Consider the following 19,558-nt stretch of genomic DNA (forward strand, 5'->3'; position numbering starts at 1 on the left):
TTAAAAAAACCCAAGGAACTGTTTGTAGCTGGAGTACTGCACCTGAATATCCTCTCTTCTGCTCAACACAGGCAACAGTCAGTGTAGAAAGTCCCACTGATCACTGATCTCTCTGGATCACAGCACAGCAGCAGCAACTTCCCCCTCACCTTGAGATTTGCAGAGCACAAAGCAAGGTTATTTGGCACAGCTCTTGAGCACCTCGAGTCTGCCACAGCTGTGCACACTCGAGAGCTCCACAAGCACCCCCGAACTCAGAAAGACCCGGCTCTGCAGACAGAGAGCATCAGAGCTTCCCAGAAGTGCTTCTCTATGAATTCTATAAAGACATCTGAAGTGGTTAAATTAAGCACTTGTACTCCTCCTTCTTCACTTGGTTTCACATTAAACCTGGCTTAACATCAAGCTCACGAGGAGCATAATTTAAAAAGTCAACATAACTGGAAAATTGTAGGTCAAAGCAAAGTGTTCACTGGGGCCACATAGTCCTACACTCATAGAAACTCAATAGCAGCTGTAAGTAGTTTTTTAAAAAGTAATTGGAAGACGGGTTGGTAAGAAAACTCTTCCTTCCTACACTTAGGAACACATAATTTTGGTATATTAATGGACCCCACTATTACTACATGTACTCTGAAGAACACACTGAAATTAAACAGATAATCTCAGGATGGGCACGAGATAAACAAGTTCAAATACTGTGGTTTTAATAGAGGTACACGATGTTTTTAAGGTCCTTGAATCATAACTCACATAAGGGATTCATGCAATGAGCACAGAAAGAGAGAAGAACAGAACACGAGTTACTGTGGAAACTGTCAAACACTGAATGAACCTTTTATTAAAAATAAATGTTAAATCAACAGTGTTGTTGGTAACTCCAACATTACAGGTCCTATAGATAGCACCCTCTGAGGAATCCACCTGACATCTCTTTCCATAAGAAGTTTAAGGTTATTAAAGCCTTTTTTCCCCCAAAGCCTTCAAACAGATTTAATTAAGATTATTGCTTAATGCACTTTAATCTTTGAAAAAACCCCAAATATTTTATGGTGCTTTCTGTCTTGCTTTTACACAACTTACTAGAAAACTCCATGTTCCAAAATTAAGAAAGACCAACTGGACGAAAATCATCTTTAGTTGCTTCTTGGGCCTGAAGTACAAACCTTTTTATTACCAAAACCCTAAATTAAATCAAACAGCTTCATGCCAGGTTATCTATGCCAGTTTCAATGTCAGGATTTTACAACACAAAAAGGATCTTTTATTAAGTAATTTGTTGTAACTTGTACCCAGCAACTCAGAAATAAAACTAGTTGTAGTTAAAAGACAAAAAAAATCCTCATTTTAGATGCTCACTATTTATTGTGACTATTCAAGATCACCACAATAGATTAAAAAAACCACATATGTGATTATTATAATTTTACATTTAAATATAATTGTTAAAGATTAATTATAAATCAAGTGTATATAAATCAATTACAAGACCAAGATCTTAGCTGGGGCAGATTTGGGTAGAAATGCTTGGCACTGCTGAGCAGGTACAGGAATTGCAGGAAGATACAAGTATCTTATGTAGAGGACATAAATCCATAGTAGAAGTTATGTATAGAGTTCACTCACTGAGCACTCATGGAATTTCTGCTCACTGAAAATGTGCTACTAAAGGGCTCCAGACCTGCGCAGAGTTTGTTGCAGTTTAATAGACACTGACTTCTGAGATCAGAGAGCTGCTGCTAAAGACAATATCAGGGCTCTGACCAGCAATACAGAGAACTCAGCTCACTGCAGGAATACGAAGATACAGCCACACAGAACTTAGGAACAACCAAAATCTACAGCAATCCAAAATCTACTTCCAAACAAGCTATTTTTTACCATCATATCTTTGCTGGGATTAATATGAAGCATTTTTGAACACGCTGGCACTTACCCAAATCTGCAGCTTCACCCGCTTGTCATTTCTGTAAACTGTTTTCACTTTGAAGTCAATCCCTACTGTGCTAACGAAGGCTGGTGTGAAAGTGTCATCAGCGTATCTGAAGAGGAAGGATGTTTTACCCACGCTGCTGTTGCCAATGATCAGGAGCTTGAACATGTAATCAAAATTTTGGTCTGAAGTATCTTTCTGCCTGTATCTGGCATCTGTTACTGAAGCCATCTAAGACAATGACAAACATGGAAAAAGAACAGATTTAAGAGCAGTTCAGCATTTGTTTTCCTTAATTGTGTACCATATGTTTAGGTTACCTCTCTACTTTCTAATGTCATAACCACTATATCTGCTGAATAAAGAGGAACACAGTTTGAAATCTTCTTTTAAATCCTGGCTTTAAATGTCTATTATTCACTTGTACAGCTAAGACTCCCAAGCCCAAGAAATTCACCTGTTGCACTGCTTTGTGTTGAACAGAATAACAGATGGCTATTGCAGATTGTTCAAATACTCGTGGGGAAACAGCATTCTTTACTCCTGTGGCAGGGTGCCACTTCTGTTGCTCCAATAAACTGCAGTACTGCAACCAAGAACTAAAATCTTTTACAGTGCAGCCAACCGTGCAATTCATCAAACAGCCTGCAAGGTAAATAAACCTAAATAATTCCTTTTATGACTTCTGTGGAAAATCTGCACTTCCAGCACATGCACCACCACCATTTTAGCCTTAGAAAAGTTCTGTTCTCAACATTTACAGAAGAAAAAAAAAGGCAAGAGGATAAGATGAAACACCAGGAATTTCAGCTGAAATTTTAACTCTATCCAACACCCATCTACTATCAAGGCTGCAATTGAAATGAACAGCACCTGCATAAAATATGAGGGCTCAGTGTGGCTGCAGGCAGCATGCGGAATGGATAAATTATCCCTTTTATTATGTGGTTGTGAGAGTTGTGAATTTTAGTGGAATGGGGAAGGGGGAAGATGCAGCCTCAGAGATCCCTGTGACCCTGAACTGGATTCAGAAACCAAAAAGCAACAGCTGAATCTGAAATATCAGGACTCACTGAGCAGCCCTGGCTGCTTTAATGAACGCAGCTCAGACACTTCATGGGAGAAGGCAAGGCCCTGACTTTTCATCTCTGTTTGTACAGAGCAGAACACAACTACACAGACCAAATTACTACAAAGGAGGAAAAGGAAACTTTACCTTTTACTAGCTACACCACACTTTTAATCTCTCATGCTGTTTCAAATTCTATCCCACATCAAACAACCAAAGGTCTTAGCTCCTTATAAAAAGTCACAGGGTTGGCAAACTGGGGCAATGACAGCACAGGTCTGAGCAGCAGCTACTCATTCAAAGCAGGACCTGTGCTACTATCAGAAAGCATTGGGTGGAGACCCAAGACTCATCTTTCCCCAGCATCCAAGGAAATAATTTTCCCCTCAACTCAGATTCATAGGCACATTTGGGAACAAAACTCCCTCCAATGTCTACTCTCACCATGTGGCCAAATACTTTCCTTCTTACTAAGTCTCACCTGCACACAGGACTTCACTCATTTACTGAAAAAAAACCCAAAACCCAAAAAACCGAAACAAACAGTTCAAAATTCACTGTAGTTAAACAGCTATAAACCAAAATGCTGTCCAAAGGCAATTTAAATAGGGATGATAATTTAACTTAAATTCCCCACAGAGGGAAACTGAATCAAACCCAACCCAGTTTAAACTTCAATACAATATGCAGGATGGTTTATTTCTAATTAAACACATGCAACTTTCTCACACAGAGAAGGGCTGGTGCAGCAGACATTTCGTTCACAGATTGCATTAACAAGGATAGTTTCTGAAGCAATTTATCAGTAGCTCAATAGTGAACAGCTGCACTGAATGCAATAAAATCTTCCCACAAGTGTTTCTCTGTAGGATACAACACATTTTGATACACTCTTTTCTGAACTTCAGCTGCTATTCTGTCAGATTGCACAGTCCTTTGAAACGCTCCAGAAAACACGGGAACAAATCTTCTTCTCATCAGTGTACCAGAAAACAGCTCTTCCACCCATGTGTTGTGTTCACAACAGGAATTTCTAAAATGAAGAATTCAACATCTGACTGACTTCTGTGCACACACTCAGGCCAATGTACTCACTGCCTCCTTAATCTCAGAAATCTCAGCCGTAAAGATTATGCATCAGGTTGATTTGTACCATCACCAAGCTGGAAGACAATGAGAGTTGTCCGTTTCAGTAATTTATCTTCCCCGTACACATTGTAATTTCCACAAATGCCATTGAGAACACTCATGCACTCAAGTGAAAAAGAAAAAAAAATAAAAATCTCTACTTCTCCATTCCACTCACAGGGGCTTGAAAAAAGTGAGAAGCCCTCACCACTTGAAGGCTGGTCCTTTAAAGATTCAGAGGCAGACCTTTAACAAAGAAGTATTCCACTAATCATACAGGAATCAATATCTTCTTTCTACCCCTGCTTTCACAGAATCCACCCGCACACTCCAAGCTGATCTTTTACCTGAAGCACTGCTGCTTCTATTAACCCCCCTAGATTGCTCTAATCAGAAGTGTACCTGGCTAAGAATGTGACTTTCAGATGTCAGTTAAGAAAGCAATTACAGAATGTGGCCAGCTCGAGCAGCTTTGTTAGAAGCACAACACAGAAAATAAGATCAAATGATACTTGCACGGAGTGCGGGGCTGTTGTCATAGAAGCACAACACTCGCTGGCCTGCGCCTGCCTCTGTGCTGCGCTCGAGATGCTGCAGGTCAGCGCCCTGAATCACCAGAGGCAGCGTCAGAGCACAAAGATTTCAAAGAAAATTCCATCCCCTTGCTTAAATTTGACTTTTCCCTTCCCCCACCCCGGTCAGTAGAGTGGAACTGAAAGGACTTTTGCTCTAATTTCTGATTACTCCTCTCACGGCAGATCATGACTGAAGATGAGCTCCACCGGCATTCGGGCTGAAAGTGTTCACAGGGCTGCCCCTGAATTGGTGCTGAATTCTGAAGCCAGGAAACAGCAGACCTTTCTCCCAGTTCTCCTCCCCTCCCTCTTCCTCACCTATTGTCTCACTCCTGCTCCAAGCACTCCCTAGTCATGCCAGTCCTGTAGCCCACAGAGAGCTGGTTCAGAGCACAGAGAGATCCCAGTTAAAAATAAATCCTCCTCCAACTTCTGTTCTGCGGGGTTGTTTGTAAAGTTGGTTAGCTCCTGATCCAGCCCAGCTGAGAGAGCCAAGCAGAGGGGACAGAGCAGTGGGAACTCATGGCAGTTGCTACGCTACTGAGAGACAGGTCCATGGAATCACATCTCCTGCAGGCCCCCAGCACCTGGAGGAGGTTCTGCAGCAGCAGCAGAGGGGAACGATGACAACGGGCAGCTCCCTCCAAATCATCCAAACAGCTCACACAGCCATTGTTCCCAGGGGGTTGTATTCCCTCCTTGGTCCAAGGCCATTTAGCTGGCAGTGTAGCCCCCTGCTCCCTGGGCACACAGGGACATACACTGTTCAGTCAGGATGGCTCCAAATAGAGCAGCATCTCTGCTGTCTCACACCCTGACTAGTGTTCAGTTGCAGAAGATCACATCAAACACAACTGGCATGCAGAGGGCAAAGGATATGCTTGTGAATGTTTCCATTTTGACTGCCTTGGAATAATCCTTAATAAAATACCTGTACAGGAAAGATTTAGCTGCATTCCATAAAACCCATTACACGGGAGAGGAAAAAGCTGCCAATCAGATTGTCCTTGAGGACACTTCAGTATGAGGCCTTGCATCATTTAGTTCTCTGCCCGCTGCTTTGTAGCTAAGAGCATACTAAAATTGACAACCTTTTTTTTCCCCATGTGCTTTAGTAATGGGAGCAAGGTCTCAAACACATCCACTTCCAACTAGTTTGTGAAAATAGGCAGTTACGTAGCTATGAGATACCTTATTATTTCCCTATTGAGGAAAAAGCCTGCAGTGTGAGCTCATCTTTTATTAGACAAAGAAACCACGTAAGAGCAGGTTGCTGCAAATGCTCTAAAGCAATAAAATCTTAATCAGAGCTTATTAGCCACCAAAGAATATGTTCCTCGGTCAAGGCGGCTCTCCTGTATTTAGTTTCTATTTTGGTCTAATGAAGTTTAAAAGAAAAAAACCTATTGCCCTAAGACACCTCCATGGGAAACCAGCCTTTGCTGCTTTCAGTGCTCACTGAAATGTGTCATACAGATGGATTCACACAGCTGTGCTCTTCAGTTTGTGACCAACATTGTGGTGAAGAATCAAAATAGTTTGTAGTGAAACACCAAACAGCATAGTGTTTCTGCTCTTAGAAATCACTGGAAGTGATCACTGCCACCCCTGTTGGCAGTGACTGTGGGCCCAGTAAATGCCCACAGCCAACTTCAGTAAAATACATGAACTGTCCAAAGTGTTGGCTAGAAATCAACTGCTGTTATCTCACCATTCATTTATTTCCAGGAAAAAAAGCTAAGGTTGACTCCAAGTGCTGCCAGCTCCTTGAAGTTTTGGCTACAAACTAATGGAGAGTGCTCTTCTCTATCCTCTCACAGCCAAGAAACAAGAAATCCAATCAATCCCATGGAAGTTACACATCTCTATTAGCAACCACATGAGTGTGTTCACAGACACGACCATTTCCATGTCTCACTCTCTCTCACAACATTGTGAGAAAGAAGTCTGAGTTTGGAAAAAAGTCTCCTTGTCTTCTGTCAGTCACCTCAGTTAACCATGAAACGTGGTCACACTGACACAACTTATACTTCAAACCACCCACTAATAAATTCAATTTCTTATGAATCTGTGTGTTCTGGATATTACAGCTTCTGGGCATTTCTAGCAGTAAAAACGTCTTTTAATATGCCACTGTTTCATTTTTAAAGGCAAAACTTAAATTTCCTACATATGTTGTGTTACATAGGACCAGTAACAATTTAAACGTGACTGTTTAACTGTTTCATCATCATCTGCCAGCACAGACACATTTTTTTGTTCAGGCAGATGAGAAGATGGGGTGAAACCACCCCTCTATATTTCTAAGAGTCAAAGATCTTATGACAGCTGCTCCAGGCTGGGTCCAGCCTCATTTTCTGTGTGTGTATGTCTGTGTTTTCAGCAATTGGGCCACTCTGTTTCTCCTGACACTCTTTTCACAGAGCTGCCAGTGTTAAATCATTCCTTTATGTCAGAGTCCAAGCTTCTTTTTTCCTACTTTCACAGTACTGTTTCTGACTTCCACTGTTCAAGGTCAGCCAAGAGAGAATATCTAAGAAAGATATTGGCAACTAGAGAAGGGGCATAGTCACAAACACAGCTGTACCTGTTGGACTCCCGGCTATCCATAGGCACTTAGGAGTGTGAAAGGAAGAAAAGAGATTTCTAGACACACTCATTTGGCAAAGCAGAAATAATGAGCCCAATTAAAGGTCAAAGTTTAAAAAAACCCCACATGCATTGTGCTAAAGTCAAATAGATCACACATGGGTCAAGGCTCTTACAGAAACAAAGGACAGCAGCACTGCAGACAGCCCTGAAGATGCTAAAAGACTGTAGAAACTATTCTGTAAGTTATGCGGAAGGGAAGCAACAAAAAAAGTAGATAAACCAAAAGATTTCTTAATCTCTAACATCTACAGTTTAACAGTAACCCACTAGAGATGTTACTAACATGCAGTGTAACTTCTTTTTGAAAGAGTTAATATCTTGTAGGGTTTTATTCCCCAAAAAGAGTCTTTAAAAGTGCATTTAAATTAAAATATTCTAGTTCACAAATTATACATCTATGTTAATTTTCTATTATAAAAACTCATTCCTTTATGTGCTCTGTCATTGGAAAATAAATATTTTTGTATTCATTTTCAGAAATTAAATTCTGAATCGAATTTCTATCAAGCAATGGAAATTTTTTATAACCAATGTGTGTTGTCCTAAGAATAAAGCTCATAAAGGAAATAAGGCCATGACCTTATGGAGTCTTATACCAATGCTGTACTACAAGAGAGATTTATCAGAAGCAGAAAACAGAGTGTGAGCAAGTAACAAAACCGCTAATAAATATTGCAAGCAAGCGATAGTTACCAATTTAGATCTATAATCCATGAGACAGATGAAGGCTTTGTTGTGAGTATATGAATCAATAGAGTGGTCACACTGTTGAACCTGCGATGTAGAAGCAAAAGGATTAAAATGTTTGTGATAAAGGTGGATAATGAGAATATTAGGGAATAGTAGGTAGGAGACTAATGGGTAGGCAGGTTAGGCTGGGAACACACTGCTGTGTAAGGTCTGAGCTTCCTTCTGGGAAGAGGAAAATCCTGTAGTGTACAAAGAGAATAGAAACAGTGCTTGAGTTAGTGACAGATATTAAGATAGCAGCAGATATTTGGAGCCATCAGTTTAAAGTTTATTAAAGGGAGAGTATCTTGATTAAGCTAATATAAAAGTTCCAGATCAATCTTACAAGTGGATGGAAAACCTTAAATAGGAATCATCACACATTTCCTGCAGAAAGGCAGCAAAGCAAATGAAACCAAGGAGCAGCTGAAATATATCTGTACACACTGGTGTTTTGCACAAAGCCTGGATCAAAGTCTACTGTGCTGCAAAAGCAACTGCAATAGGACATGGAAATGTCTGCAACTTACAGCACATCTATACACAAATAACTGCCTCAAAGTAATAGTCATTCTGGATTTAGAGCAGAAAAACATAACAGAATTTAGTCATCTATTTTATGGCTAATACAATCTAAAGGCCAACTTTGTCTCTGGTGCATTGCCTTTCCAGTAACCAGGGCACACCACCTTTTGTCATCCTGACTTACATTATCTTGCCTTGTGTAGACTGACAAAACACGTGGGCAAACTCGGACCTTATGTAAACAACAAGCTGCAGCCACCTATTCCAGGTGAGAACTTGGATCAAAAGCAAATCCTTTCTCACGACCCACACAATTGACAATCACCTCACTTGGCAACAAGGCTGCACATTGCTCTTGCCCAAAGTATTGCACGTTTTCTGGTATCGGTTACATTTCCTCCTGTTCTCATACCCCTGCCTTCTGCAACAGCTGCTCACTGTGACAGCCTCTGGCTTGCACTTCAGTACCATCCAGAACTTCATTTTGGGGTGTCATCTAACTAGCTCAATTGATAAATCTAGAACAAAGGTAATTCAATTCTCTACATAGAAAGTCTATGTTTATTACTTTAAAAATATGAACTCCTGATCTTGTCAGCAAAAACTAAAATGCCTTTATTGATGACTCCAGAAGTCTTTACAAGAAGATGCTTGTAGTGGATTTGCTCTGGAATTTACATGCTACAAATAATTTCAATGTATGCATGGCAACTGAAAGATAAAAAAATCTCTAAGCAATGTCAGTGGTTATTTATTACAATTACCCATTTAGATTTGGGAACAGAGGCTTTAAAAACAGCTTTAAAAAGGTTTTTAAGAACTTTCTGGCTGTGGAACAAGAGTCAAGAACCAGCAGATATCACCTTTTTGCCATCAACTCTCTAACTTCATAACTACCTGTAGTTCAGCTGCAGGCTGGGACTGTCGTTAGAAAGATTTCCTCGAGCCAAATGTCTCTGTGTATCTGGAACCAGGCCTCTCCCATTTCCTGCACAACGTTCAACATCCTCAAAGTCCATTTTAGAGCCACAACAAAACTCTCAGGAAGGAGGAATTAGTCACTCTAATTTTACAATGGTAAAAAAATGTAAAGAAATAGAAGTTCCCACTTTTTTACTCTCTTCTATCAGTCTTTTTTTGAGTGTTTGTGACTCTTCTATCACCACATGGTTCCGTGACTACTGGCAAACATGCTACACCAGAAAATACAGAGAAAAATATCCCCTTGTAAAGGGGAGGCACTAACTGAGCCCAGCTCAGCTCTCTCCCAAGGGATGCACAGAACAGGGGGTTTATATCCTCCTTATGCACCAAAGAGTAGATGCAGAGATTTCCACAATTCCCTGAATATTCCATTGAATTCTGGAACCCCAAGAGCCAGCCAACTTCTAAGCCTACAGAACCACTAGCTGAGGCTGACCCCAAATCCAGAGAACAGCACGCACCGAAGAGGTTGACTGCTGTTACAAAACTCACCATCATTAAAGCCCTTCCCTCCTGTCACAAACACTGCAGCAATGGCCGAGACAACAGACTTCAGTCTCCTTCTCATGGGCTTTCCAGCCTTGCAGCTCTGCCTCAGTTTCTCCAAGAAGGAACTGGAAATAGTGAAGTACTTCCCAGTATCTCACCGCTGAACACGCTGACAGTGACCTGAAAGAACTCTGGGCAACACACAAGAAGAATCTGCACGAGCTCTGCTACAAGACACATGCAAGTAAGTCCCTGCTGATCCTTCCCCAGCTGGAAGGCAAGGCACAGCTACATTCTGCAGCCCTCCATGGAGAAAGCCATGATCATGCCCTCCCATGGTGGTGGAAGATAAGGAAAGTTCAGGTACATGATGGAACTCACCCTATCTGTGATGGAACTCATCCTATTTGGAGCTAGAGTGAGACCACCTGCAGATTCAGATAGACACCCCTCCACCAGTGTGCAGGAGACAGCACTACACATTTTTCTGCATCACTGGGTCTGAAACCTTTCACTTATAGGTAAAAGCAAGCTGCTGTCCTGACCAAATCAGGTGACCAGAGATTGGTATTGTCTCGTAGAAACCACCAGAACCACACAGAGACAGGGCCAGCTCAGGATGCCACTGCAGTGCTGAAGTTTAATTTGCTGCCTTTTATCCTCCTCTTCCAAGCAGAAAACCGGTGATGAATAAGTTAATTCATTTCTCTGTGCTATGATGTTCTCCATGCTGCAAAGTAAGCCACCTGCTAACTGGGATCCCCCATTTCCCCTGGTTTAATTAGCTAATACTTCCAAACATAAATCGTAATGCTTACATCAAATATCAAACACTACCGTGCTGCACTAAGCTAAGCCCACATTTCCAGGAGCTCACTAAATAGGCAGAACTTGAAGCACGAGACACATTTTTACAGCAAAAATCATACCTGAAATGACCAGTTCAGGATACTTCTCAATGTTAGCCATTGAGAAATGCTCCAAAAAAACCTGCTCCCTCAGCCAAACCAGTAACAAACAGACATGGATCTGCTGGGGAGGGCCAAGTGGACTGCCCTTCTGCAGAACTACAACCAGTCAGGGTGATCCAAGACCCTGAAATGTGATGCTGAGACCTGCCCGTTTTAATCCGGGGTGGCATCAAAATAAAAGGAAGGTAGAAAAAACTATCTCTGAACCACTCACAAGTCAACTAGCATGACTATTACACGACAACAACAACTATCATGTTAACAAATACTAAATGTATTTGTTTGCTACACCCAGATGTAGCAAGAACCACTGTTGTAAAACCTAGAGCTAGCAAGTGTTCTCAATTTGTTACCTGAAAGTGTATCAGATCTGCAAGGGGGACAGTAGGATTTTGTCAAAATTGCAAAGGAAGCTTGATTTAAAGATGGATTTGTCTCTCTTCTGACGTACACCATAAATTCTTCTGATAAAACTGTCCTGAAGACAGTGATCATACCAAAGTCTCAGTGAATGCATATGCAACCACTTCCAGGATAGCAAACACAAATAGCAGGAAATAAAAGCCTTTTAGTTATATACTTTCATACAGCAGTGTATGGATTCAATCTTGTACCCACGATAAACCAATAACAGTTCTCCCATGATCTGGGTACAGTTACACAAATCCAAATTAGAGTTCCAGTGACATTTTTACCTTGGGAGGGAAAAAAAAACATTTATAAGAAGATGTTTATTTGAACCCAGAGCTAATCTAGGCTACTGTGAAGCCCCACAGACTGTTACTTCCACAGCTGAGAGTACAGCACTGGATCAGGAATAAGTAATGGGAAACAGCAGGAGAGGTTGAAACCAGATTTGCCACCAAAGAATTGTACAAAAACACGTATTCTGAGGCCACATTCTTATATTGTGTCAGGACAAGAGAAAATCCAGGCTAAAATTAACCCCCACTTTTTCTTTTTTTTGAGAGGTTAGACTTAATTTAGGTCAGATCAACCTGATGGACTGCATAAGCACACAATATGTCATCCTTGTAAGAAAGAAAGGACAGCATGAAGGCAGAGCTGTGGGAAGCAAAAAGGTGGAACCACTCATGCTGGTGTTGGTGATATTGTCCTGCAGTCCCACAGCACAGTGTTACCCCCTCAATCAGATGAGCAGCACTGCCGGGCTGCTGGGAGCATGGAGAAAACACTGGGAAAGATAAACGTGTAGACTCAAAAAGTATGGGGGAAAAAAAGTGTGTTTTGTACAGCAAATACTGGACAAACTGGAGAGTTTTTATGAACTAAATTAGAATGATTGATCCCTTTGGCTTTGTGCAGTGGACTCACTGCCCAGTGCCGTAGGGCAGCGTGGGTGGACATCCAAGTCCGGTGTTTTGCCCGTCCTGCCGAACAGCAGCTCGGTGGTGGGAGCTCCGGGCGGGCTGTACAGTCCGACCCCCCCGGGTCTCTGCCCTTCCCCAGCAGCGACAACGGCACCGCGATCCCCGGCAGTGCTTTATCGCTGGGTAGTTGTGTTGTTACCTGCTCGCACTCCCCAAGCCGAGCAATGCCCAGCGTGACGGGAACGGGCGGGTCACACACCAGCTGGAGAACAGCTGGGAAGGCCCCGCTCTCCAGCCTTCCCCCCGCGCCCCCCCCGCCCCGTGCTCAGGATATTTCAAAGATAAAGGACTATTATATCGCCTCGCATTGCTGGGAAATGTTTATTTTAGAACTGGAACTGCTATTGCCCTCTCTGCCCCGTCGCTCCCGAGGGCTGCCCGCCACACCGCACCTCGGGGGCGCGGAGCGCCCGCTGGTTCGCACCCACCGGCACCGGGGGTATCTCCTGCCCCCTGCCCCGGGGCCCGGCACCTCCTGCCCCCTGCGCCGGCCCGCGGAGCCCGGGGACAGCCCCGACGCACGGTGGGAGGAGGGTGGAAAGAGTTTTTGAGTCCCGGCAAGGGCGGTGAGACGCGGCAAGTCCCCGCCGGCAGCCCCCTCCCCGGTACTTTCGAGGGGAAGGCAGCGCCCCGACGGCGCGGGAGGATCCCTGTCCGCGGGGCCGCAGCTCTTACCTGCGGTGGAGAAGCGCCGAGCCGAGCCGAGATAAGCGAAGCCAAGCTAAGCCGAGCCGAGCCGTGCGGGTCCCGCGGCCGCTGCTCGCGTGGCGCAGCCGCCCCCCCGCCGGTACCTGGGGCGGCCCCGGGGGCGGAGCGCGGCGGGGCGGGGGTGGCGGCCCCGGCTGGGAGAGACGGCCGGGGGACTCCGCCGTGCCCGGCACCGAGGAGCGGCCGCCGGTGGAAGGCAGGCAGGTGAGCAGACAGACGGACAGACAGGCAGGCTGCCCGAGCCCTCGGTGGCCCCAACCAGGTGCTCGCCCTCCGCTCCGTGCACGGCTCCTGGGGATGAGAATCACCTCAGTCGTTCCTAAAGCCCCGGTGGCAGGGAAGACATCCCGGGTACCACCCTAATTTGCCGTCCTTGTCTCACTTTCCACACGGTCTGGAATTGTCATTAGTAGAACCGTTAACTCTGAAGCCTGGTGATGGCACCTGTGGCATCAGGAGCTACATCTGAACTGATGAAAAGGCAGAAAAGCGAGGCATTGATTGCGATCTGTGTTTGCATGAAAGAGGTCTGGTGAAGGAGTTGCAGCAGACCCTCTTGGCTTTAAAATCCTCCAGACCCCAAGTTCAAATCAGAGACCTGATTGTGGTCTATTCCTTGCTGGGAAACCGAAAAAGCTTTCAGAGATAATCCCCTGGACAAAGAGAACAAAATAATGGGCATTATGTATCTCTGGCGTAACTAATGAGGTGCTTCCCAACCGGCAAGCAAAAATGGCAGCACCTTTCCCACTGCCAGGATTTAAGCAAGTGCCTAAGCACAAAGACAGGGTTCTTGAGCAGCTCTGAGAGAGAGAGGCACTTTGTAAGGGGATGCCAGAGCAGGAGCCACTTGAAGGTGCTGGATTTGCAGGGTTTCTGTAGTCAGGGAGAACCTTTGAACTCAATGATTTAAAACTGGGGGCTGCAGATGCCTCTACACTCTGCTGCCTCTCTCAGAACACTTTTCCCTCTCCACTCAGGTTCATTGTGCCGTTGTGTTTGATGTACAGCACTTTGACTCAGCTTGGACACTGCCCACACAGGACAGCAATTGTTTTGTCTACTTGTAAGAGCCTTTAGCACATCTAGTGATATTCAGCATCTGATCTTCAGTGATCTTTGGACTGGCTTGTATGTCAACCAGCCCTTGGAGCTGCTTGAGCTTTATAACAGTTCAACCACTTTAAAGGAGTCTAACAGTTGCTTTTATTGCTTCATTTTTACCAGGGCAGTTGAGTAGTTGATGTGGTAGTGCTATACAACTGGTATATAAGGTGTGCATTTTAGGAACAATCACAGGAGAGATACCAAGAAGCTTTAAGGAACACCTCACTGCAGATCAGAGATACCATACAGCTGCTCCATGTTACTCAAGCCCGAGCTATCTACCAGGTGGCTCAGGGGACAAATCTACCCAGCATCGGAGTGATTTTCTACCCTCATCAAAACCACAACTCAAATTATTGTTATATAAGCCAGGCCTGGATTTAAGCCTTAAGTAAGATATCAGCTTTATGTAGGCAACTAAACAAGCAACAGCCTAACAGAATCCCAGGTTCATTACAAAAGGCATTTCAAAGACAGCCTAACAGGCTTGACACCTACAAAAGTCTGTCTAGCTCCTTGCAATCCTCTTGTTGCTCTGGGAAAGGTGATCTCTGCCTTTTCCAAAACCTGACTTCCACTCTACCCAACACAGTGTCTGCAGTAACAGAGATAATGCTTTTCCCTCTGCCTGCTGCCTGATCCTCAGTGTAGAGAACTCTTGTGAGCCAACAGCCTTATAAAGCACCAACACAGAAAGCAAGTAGTCATAAGCAGGTACCTGCACCTTTGATGCAAAGGGCTCACTTATGACACAGGCTCACTTGGGCATCTGCTTAGGGATCACCTGGTTTCACATCCCATAATCGCAGCCACAAGTGCAGAGCCACTGTTCAGCCTAATTTCCAAAGGCTTTTCCAGATTTCTTGCCACCCCTGAATCCCGTTTATTGTGCTATTTCTGATATTATGAACAATGTTCATTTGTAAGCCGTTTCTCAGTCAGGGATAACCAAAAGAAGGGATGCACCCAGGTAATTAGGAGACAGGAGAATTTGTAGTGATTTTTTCTGTCTATCGCTTTGTTTGGCCATGTTTCTATAATTTATGGAGAGAATATATTTTGCTCTCCTAGTGCACTTCCCTTCCAGGTTTTAACATTGTACAGTCATGAGCTGCTTACACAACTTCCAGTAAGGGAAGCCTGTGTTATTTTAGATTTATAGATGAGGAAATGAGGGAACAGGAAAGAACTCCCACAAGCTCACGGAGGTAGAAGGGAAGAGCAGATGTTGTGCTTTATCTTGTTTTCTGACGTGTGGATCTATCTCACTCTCTCACAGCAGTACTGAGAGCACATTTATCAAGCACAACACATATCTACTATCCTCCCAACATTTTTAATTCAAGACACTACATCCTCACACAGTGCAATCGATCTAAGGAAACAATTTTAATCTTTTTAGTTACCTCTTTTCTAAAAAGGGGTTTTTTTAAAATTAATGTATTTATTTATTCTTAAAGCAAGAGCAGCACCAAAACACTTAAATCAAGGATGAAGGTCTGCTGTGTGTAATGCTGTAAGAAGTAATAATAGTAATGACCCTGTGTCTAACAGATTCATTGCCTAAGCTCATTATAAGCATTGGGCATACATAAACAAAACTGTATCCCGAAGTTTGGGATCCCACAGTTTGCACACAGAGTGGTGGTTTCAGCTCACTACCAGCTGTTATCAAGGGAAGCCAGATAAAAACATGCCAACCTCCAGGAGAAAACAAAATCCTCCTTTTTTGAATAGCACTCACCCAGGTGCTTCTTTGCCTCAGTGTGGAATAAAAAACACGTATAGCCCATGCTGTGTCCCCAGGATGTGTGCAAATTCCATTCTCTTTAACAGGGCTAATGCACCAAAATCCTTACAAATGAACATTGTTCATAATATCAGAAATAACACAATAAAGTGACATCCAAATTTGACTGTGCTGCCAATGCAGCTTCTTTCATGCACAGCATGTTGTGCTGTGACCTGAAACACACTCAGAAAGCAGGGGGAACATCTGCAGTTCTTATCAATTAATATTTCTGCAGCATGTCTACCTACACCATGCTGTGCATGTGCAAAATGGCCAAAAAATGAATGTAGACCAGCAAATTATGTCTAATCAGCCAGTTCCCACAACCTTAGCCAAACTCAGTCCAGACTGTTCTGTCCCTTCAGCTCTGCCCAAGCTCCTCTCTCTGCTTCTATGGGCTTCTCTCCCTTGCCCTGACTTGGAGTGGCAGCAATGGGAGAAAGGGGAAACTCTAGGAAGTTGTCTCCCCTTTATCCCCCACATCACAGCAGGAACTTGTGAAATGGAGGAGGAGACAGCTGTGTTGGTCACAGGAATGCAGAACACGGGAACAGCACCCACCCACTCGGTGATTCCATGCCCAGAACATACCCTGCCTGCTCCCTGCACTTTACCTGATGGGCCACTGTGCCCTGTCCTGGGATGACTGCCAGCCCAGGATGGTGTGTAACTGCCTCTCCTACTGGTCTGAGTCTGAACCTGGAATGCTGTAAGCACAGGTCAGCCAGTTTCTGCTTCCAACATAATTATGAATAGAGAAGTTTGGGACATCTATTTTGTTTTCATCCCTAATCAGAGGAACCTTCTGCAGATTTAGCCATTGTGTCATGACATTTTTCACAGCCTAGAGAGGATCACTCAGGCCCTGTCCCCAGTGCCTGTGACAGGTCACAGGAGCTGACTGGGAGTTGTCAGTGGAGATTCCTCCTCCTCTGCTGACGTGGTGGCACCGGGCTGGTGCTGCAGGAGTGAATCACCAGCCCTGGCAGGAGTGGTGCTCTTGGGACAATGGCAGGCCTGGGAACTGTGCACAGCCACTCCTTACTCTGGACAAACTTTGAAAGGAAAAGCAAACTGAGTTTATTTGACCAACTGCTTAACAAATCAGCACCTGTTTCTTCAAGGAGGAAAGCGGGAATGAGTTAATATGCCAAATAGTTTTGAGACGAAGTGACTTTCACCATTTTGACAGACCTTCATTAATTGTTTCCTGGTTCCTTCCAGGCAGCAACCTCCCCTATCCAGTCAGTGCCAAAGACAACTTACACAGCTGTCTGGAAGGGGGATGCAACCATTTAGAGAAACTTCATCTTTGGCTTTGCTGTCTTTGAAAGGAACATGGATTTGCAGTGAAGTTGCCCTTTTCATCCCACACTCTGGATAGAGCTCTGCTCAGTGTAATCCCACCATTAGTATTTTCTGAATCTCCATCCTCAGGTCTCAGGTTTTGATCCACCTATTGCACAGTTGTCAAGGAACAGCCCTGAAGTGGTTTTCCTGGTTGGGCAAACCCATCAGGCGTAACACCATGTCAACTGCAAAGAAATACCACAGCATAATGCAAATGCAAATCCTCTTGCAAAAGCCAAGAGAAGTTTCATCACCTCCAAGGATATATGACCTTGTATTCATAGAGGTTTAATAATACTTCAATTCAGAGCTATTCATTACACAAGCTCTAAGTGAGGACAGTGAATGAAGCTCATTAGCAGTTGGATACAGGCTGGATACGATGGCAGGCAGACAGCCACAGGGACAAAAGTGCATTTGAAATAGATGATCCCTAAACTCAGCATGCCAGGATGACAGACAGGACACTCTGGACGTGCTGGCATTCTTGGTTGTTGTACTTTTGTTCCCTGCTGCTAAACATGGCAAAGGAAAGGTTTCTTGAGTCTCTTCCTTAGAGCCTGTTCAGCCTCAGGTGCAAAAGCAACCTCTGCTCCCAGGCAGCCAGATGGCCAGCTGCAATCCAGGCACTCCCTAATTAACTTTGGGTTTTTTTCCTCTGTGGGTTGTTTCTGGGAAAAAGGGAACTGACAGCATGTTTGTTTACATGAGATTGATTTGGCTTGGCAGTTCCCTGGGTCCGTACTAAGAATTTTGAAGTGTCTTTGGGTTTTGTTGTCACCTCACAGGAGGAGGAGAAGCTGAGAATCCATGGGGATTTCTAGGATGCATCTGAAGAAGTTATGTAAGTATGAAGGTTTACTGCAAGTCACACACAGATGGGCAGCAAATGAAACAAAGCTGATGGGGGTAAACTAATCTGGAGCCTTAGTTACTGTGCAGTGCTGAGCTGCTGCAGTGTATAATTAAACACAACTACAAGAAACAGTAACCTGCAAGCAGGTCCTCTAAGCCCTGTGGACTTGCTTGTGTCCATAAAGTCACTCAACACGTATAAAACAACTGCTGGATGGATCCCTCTGCACAGAAGAAAATGCCAACCTGATCTAGATGAAAAAGAAGAATAATTTAAAGAATCTGCAGTAGGAGTGAGCAACTAAAATGTCCAGGTACAAAGCTGGCAGGTAGGAAAGACAAAAATATTTAAGTAACACATTAAGTTCACCCTGCAATCCAGAGATGTGAAACAGCTTTTACAGGAGTTTAACTAGCTGTCCCTAGCAACCATGTGTGGCAGCACATATGTCATGTTCTGCTGAGACCCCAGCTAAACACTGACCAGACCAGCAAGTGCCAAGCTCCATCTTGCTACAGAGGATAAAAGCAAAGTCTAGGAAAGAGCACGTCAAAGGGAGGGTGGGGAAGCTGTGCCTGCTCACCATGGCTGAACATACAGAGGGTAGAGAGGATTAGGGAGAAAGGAGGCAGCCAAATAACAAAGGAAAAAGGATCACAGTATTTTTTTTCCTTCCAAAGTAGCAAGTCTGGAAGGCATAAAGTGCTGAAGGAGAGGAATTGTGTGAGAGAAGACATGAAGGGGAGTAATTTTGAATCAGGTTGGTCTTAAATGTAAAGGATGAAGCACAGTGCTCACATCTGTCTCTAGGTGAAGAACTTCTTAAAAATTACTTTGAGGCCATGTTGCTTCTGGCATCAGAGTGTTTTGCAAAGAAAGGGACAATTGATGTACATGGGCTGTAATTTCACTGCAGAGATAAGACAGGGGCAGAGCCGCTGCAAAGCTGTGCACGGAAAATCGCAGAGGTCCAGCCTGCTATTGTGCTATTGTGCACTAGAGATTGGTTTTTTAATGATGATTTGTTGAATCCTATCAGAGATGAAAATGCAGAGTCCTCCCCCTGGTGGCAAGTAAAGAAAGCCATAGCAATGACTTTCTTAATCATGTCAATCTAAGGCTATAAATGAAATGAGCATCAGACAGGACCAATTTTTTATTAGGTCAACTGATACAGCTGGGGGGAAAAAAGAAGACAATTTTGCAAAACGCAGGTCCTTTTTTTAGGACTTACATAGGTTTACTTTGAAGGCTGATACAACTTGAGAATAGTTACTGAGTTCAATTTGAGCATTAATT

General features: G+C 43.8%; 1 protein-coding gene and 1 long non-coding RNA gene across 4 annotated transcripts in view; one reads left to right on the forward strand and one right to left on the reverse strand.

Moving 5' to 3' along the window:
* Positions 1-13,229, reverse strand: part of RAB3B (RAB3B, member RAS oncogene family) — a 51,821-nt gene extending 38,592 nt beyond the window's left edge. Inside the window, exons 1-3 of one of the 3 annotated variants that reach the window (XM_032695984.1) lie at positions 13,122-13,220; positions 8,051-8,131; positions 1,937-2,164 (exon numbers count right to left, since the gene is read on the reverse strand). In XM_032695984.1, the coding sequence (XP_032551875.1) occupies positions 1,937-2,164; positions 8,051-8,071 (249 nt within the window). In that variant the 5' untranslated portion in view covers positions 8,072-8,131; positions 13,122-13,220. Of the gene's footprint in view, positions 1-1,936; positions 2,165-4,532; positions 4,621-8,050; positions 8,132-13,121 lie in introns of those variants that run through there. The other 2 variants (XM_032695985.1, XM_032695986.1) reach the window with 2 other exon arrangements.
* Positions 12,291-19,558, forward strand: part of LOC116790731 — a 32,425-nt gene continuing 25,157 nt past the window's right edge. The window contains exon 1 of the long non-coding RNA XR_004358472.1: positions 12,291-12,305. This is a non-coding gene — a long non-coding RNA (uncharacterized LOC116790731). The remainder of the gene's footprint in view (positions 12,306-19,558) is intronic.

This window comes from Chiroxiphia lanceolata, chromosome 9 (genome assembly GCF_009829145.1).
Source record: "Chiroxiphia lanceolata isolate bChiLan1 chromosome 9, bChiLan1.pri, whole genome shotgun sequence".
NCBI lineage: Eukaryota > Metazoa > Chordata > Aves > Passeriformes > Pipridae > Chiroxiphia > Chiroxiphia lanceolata.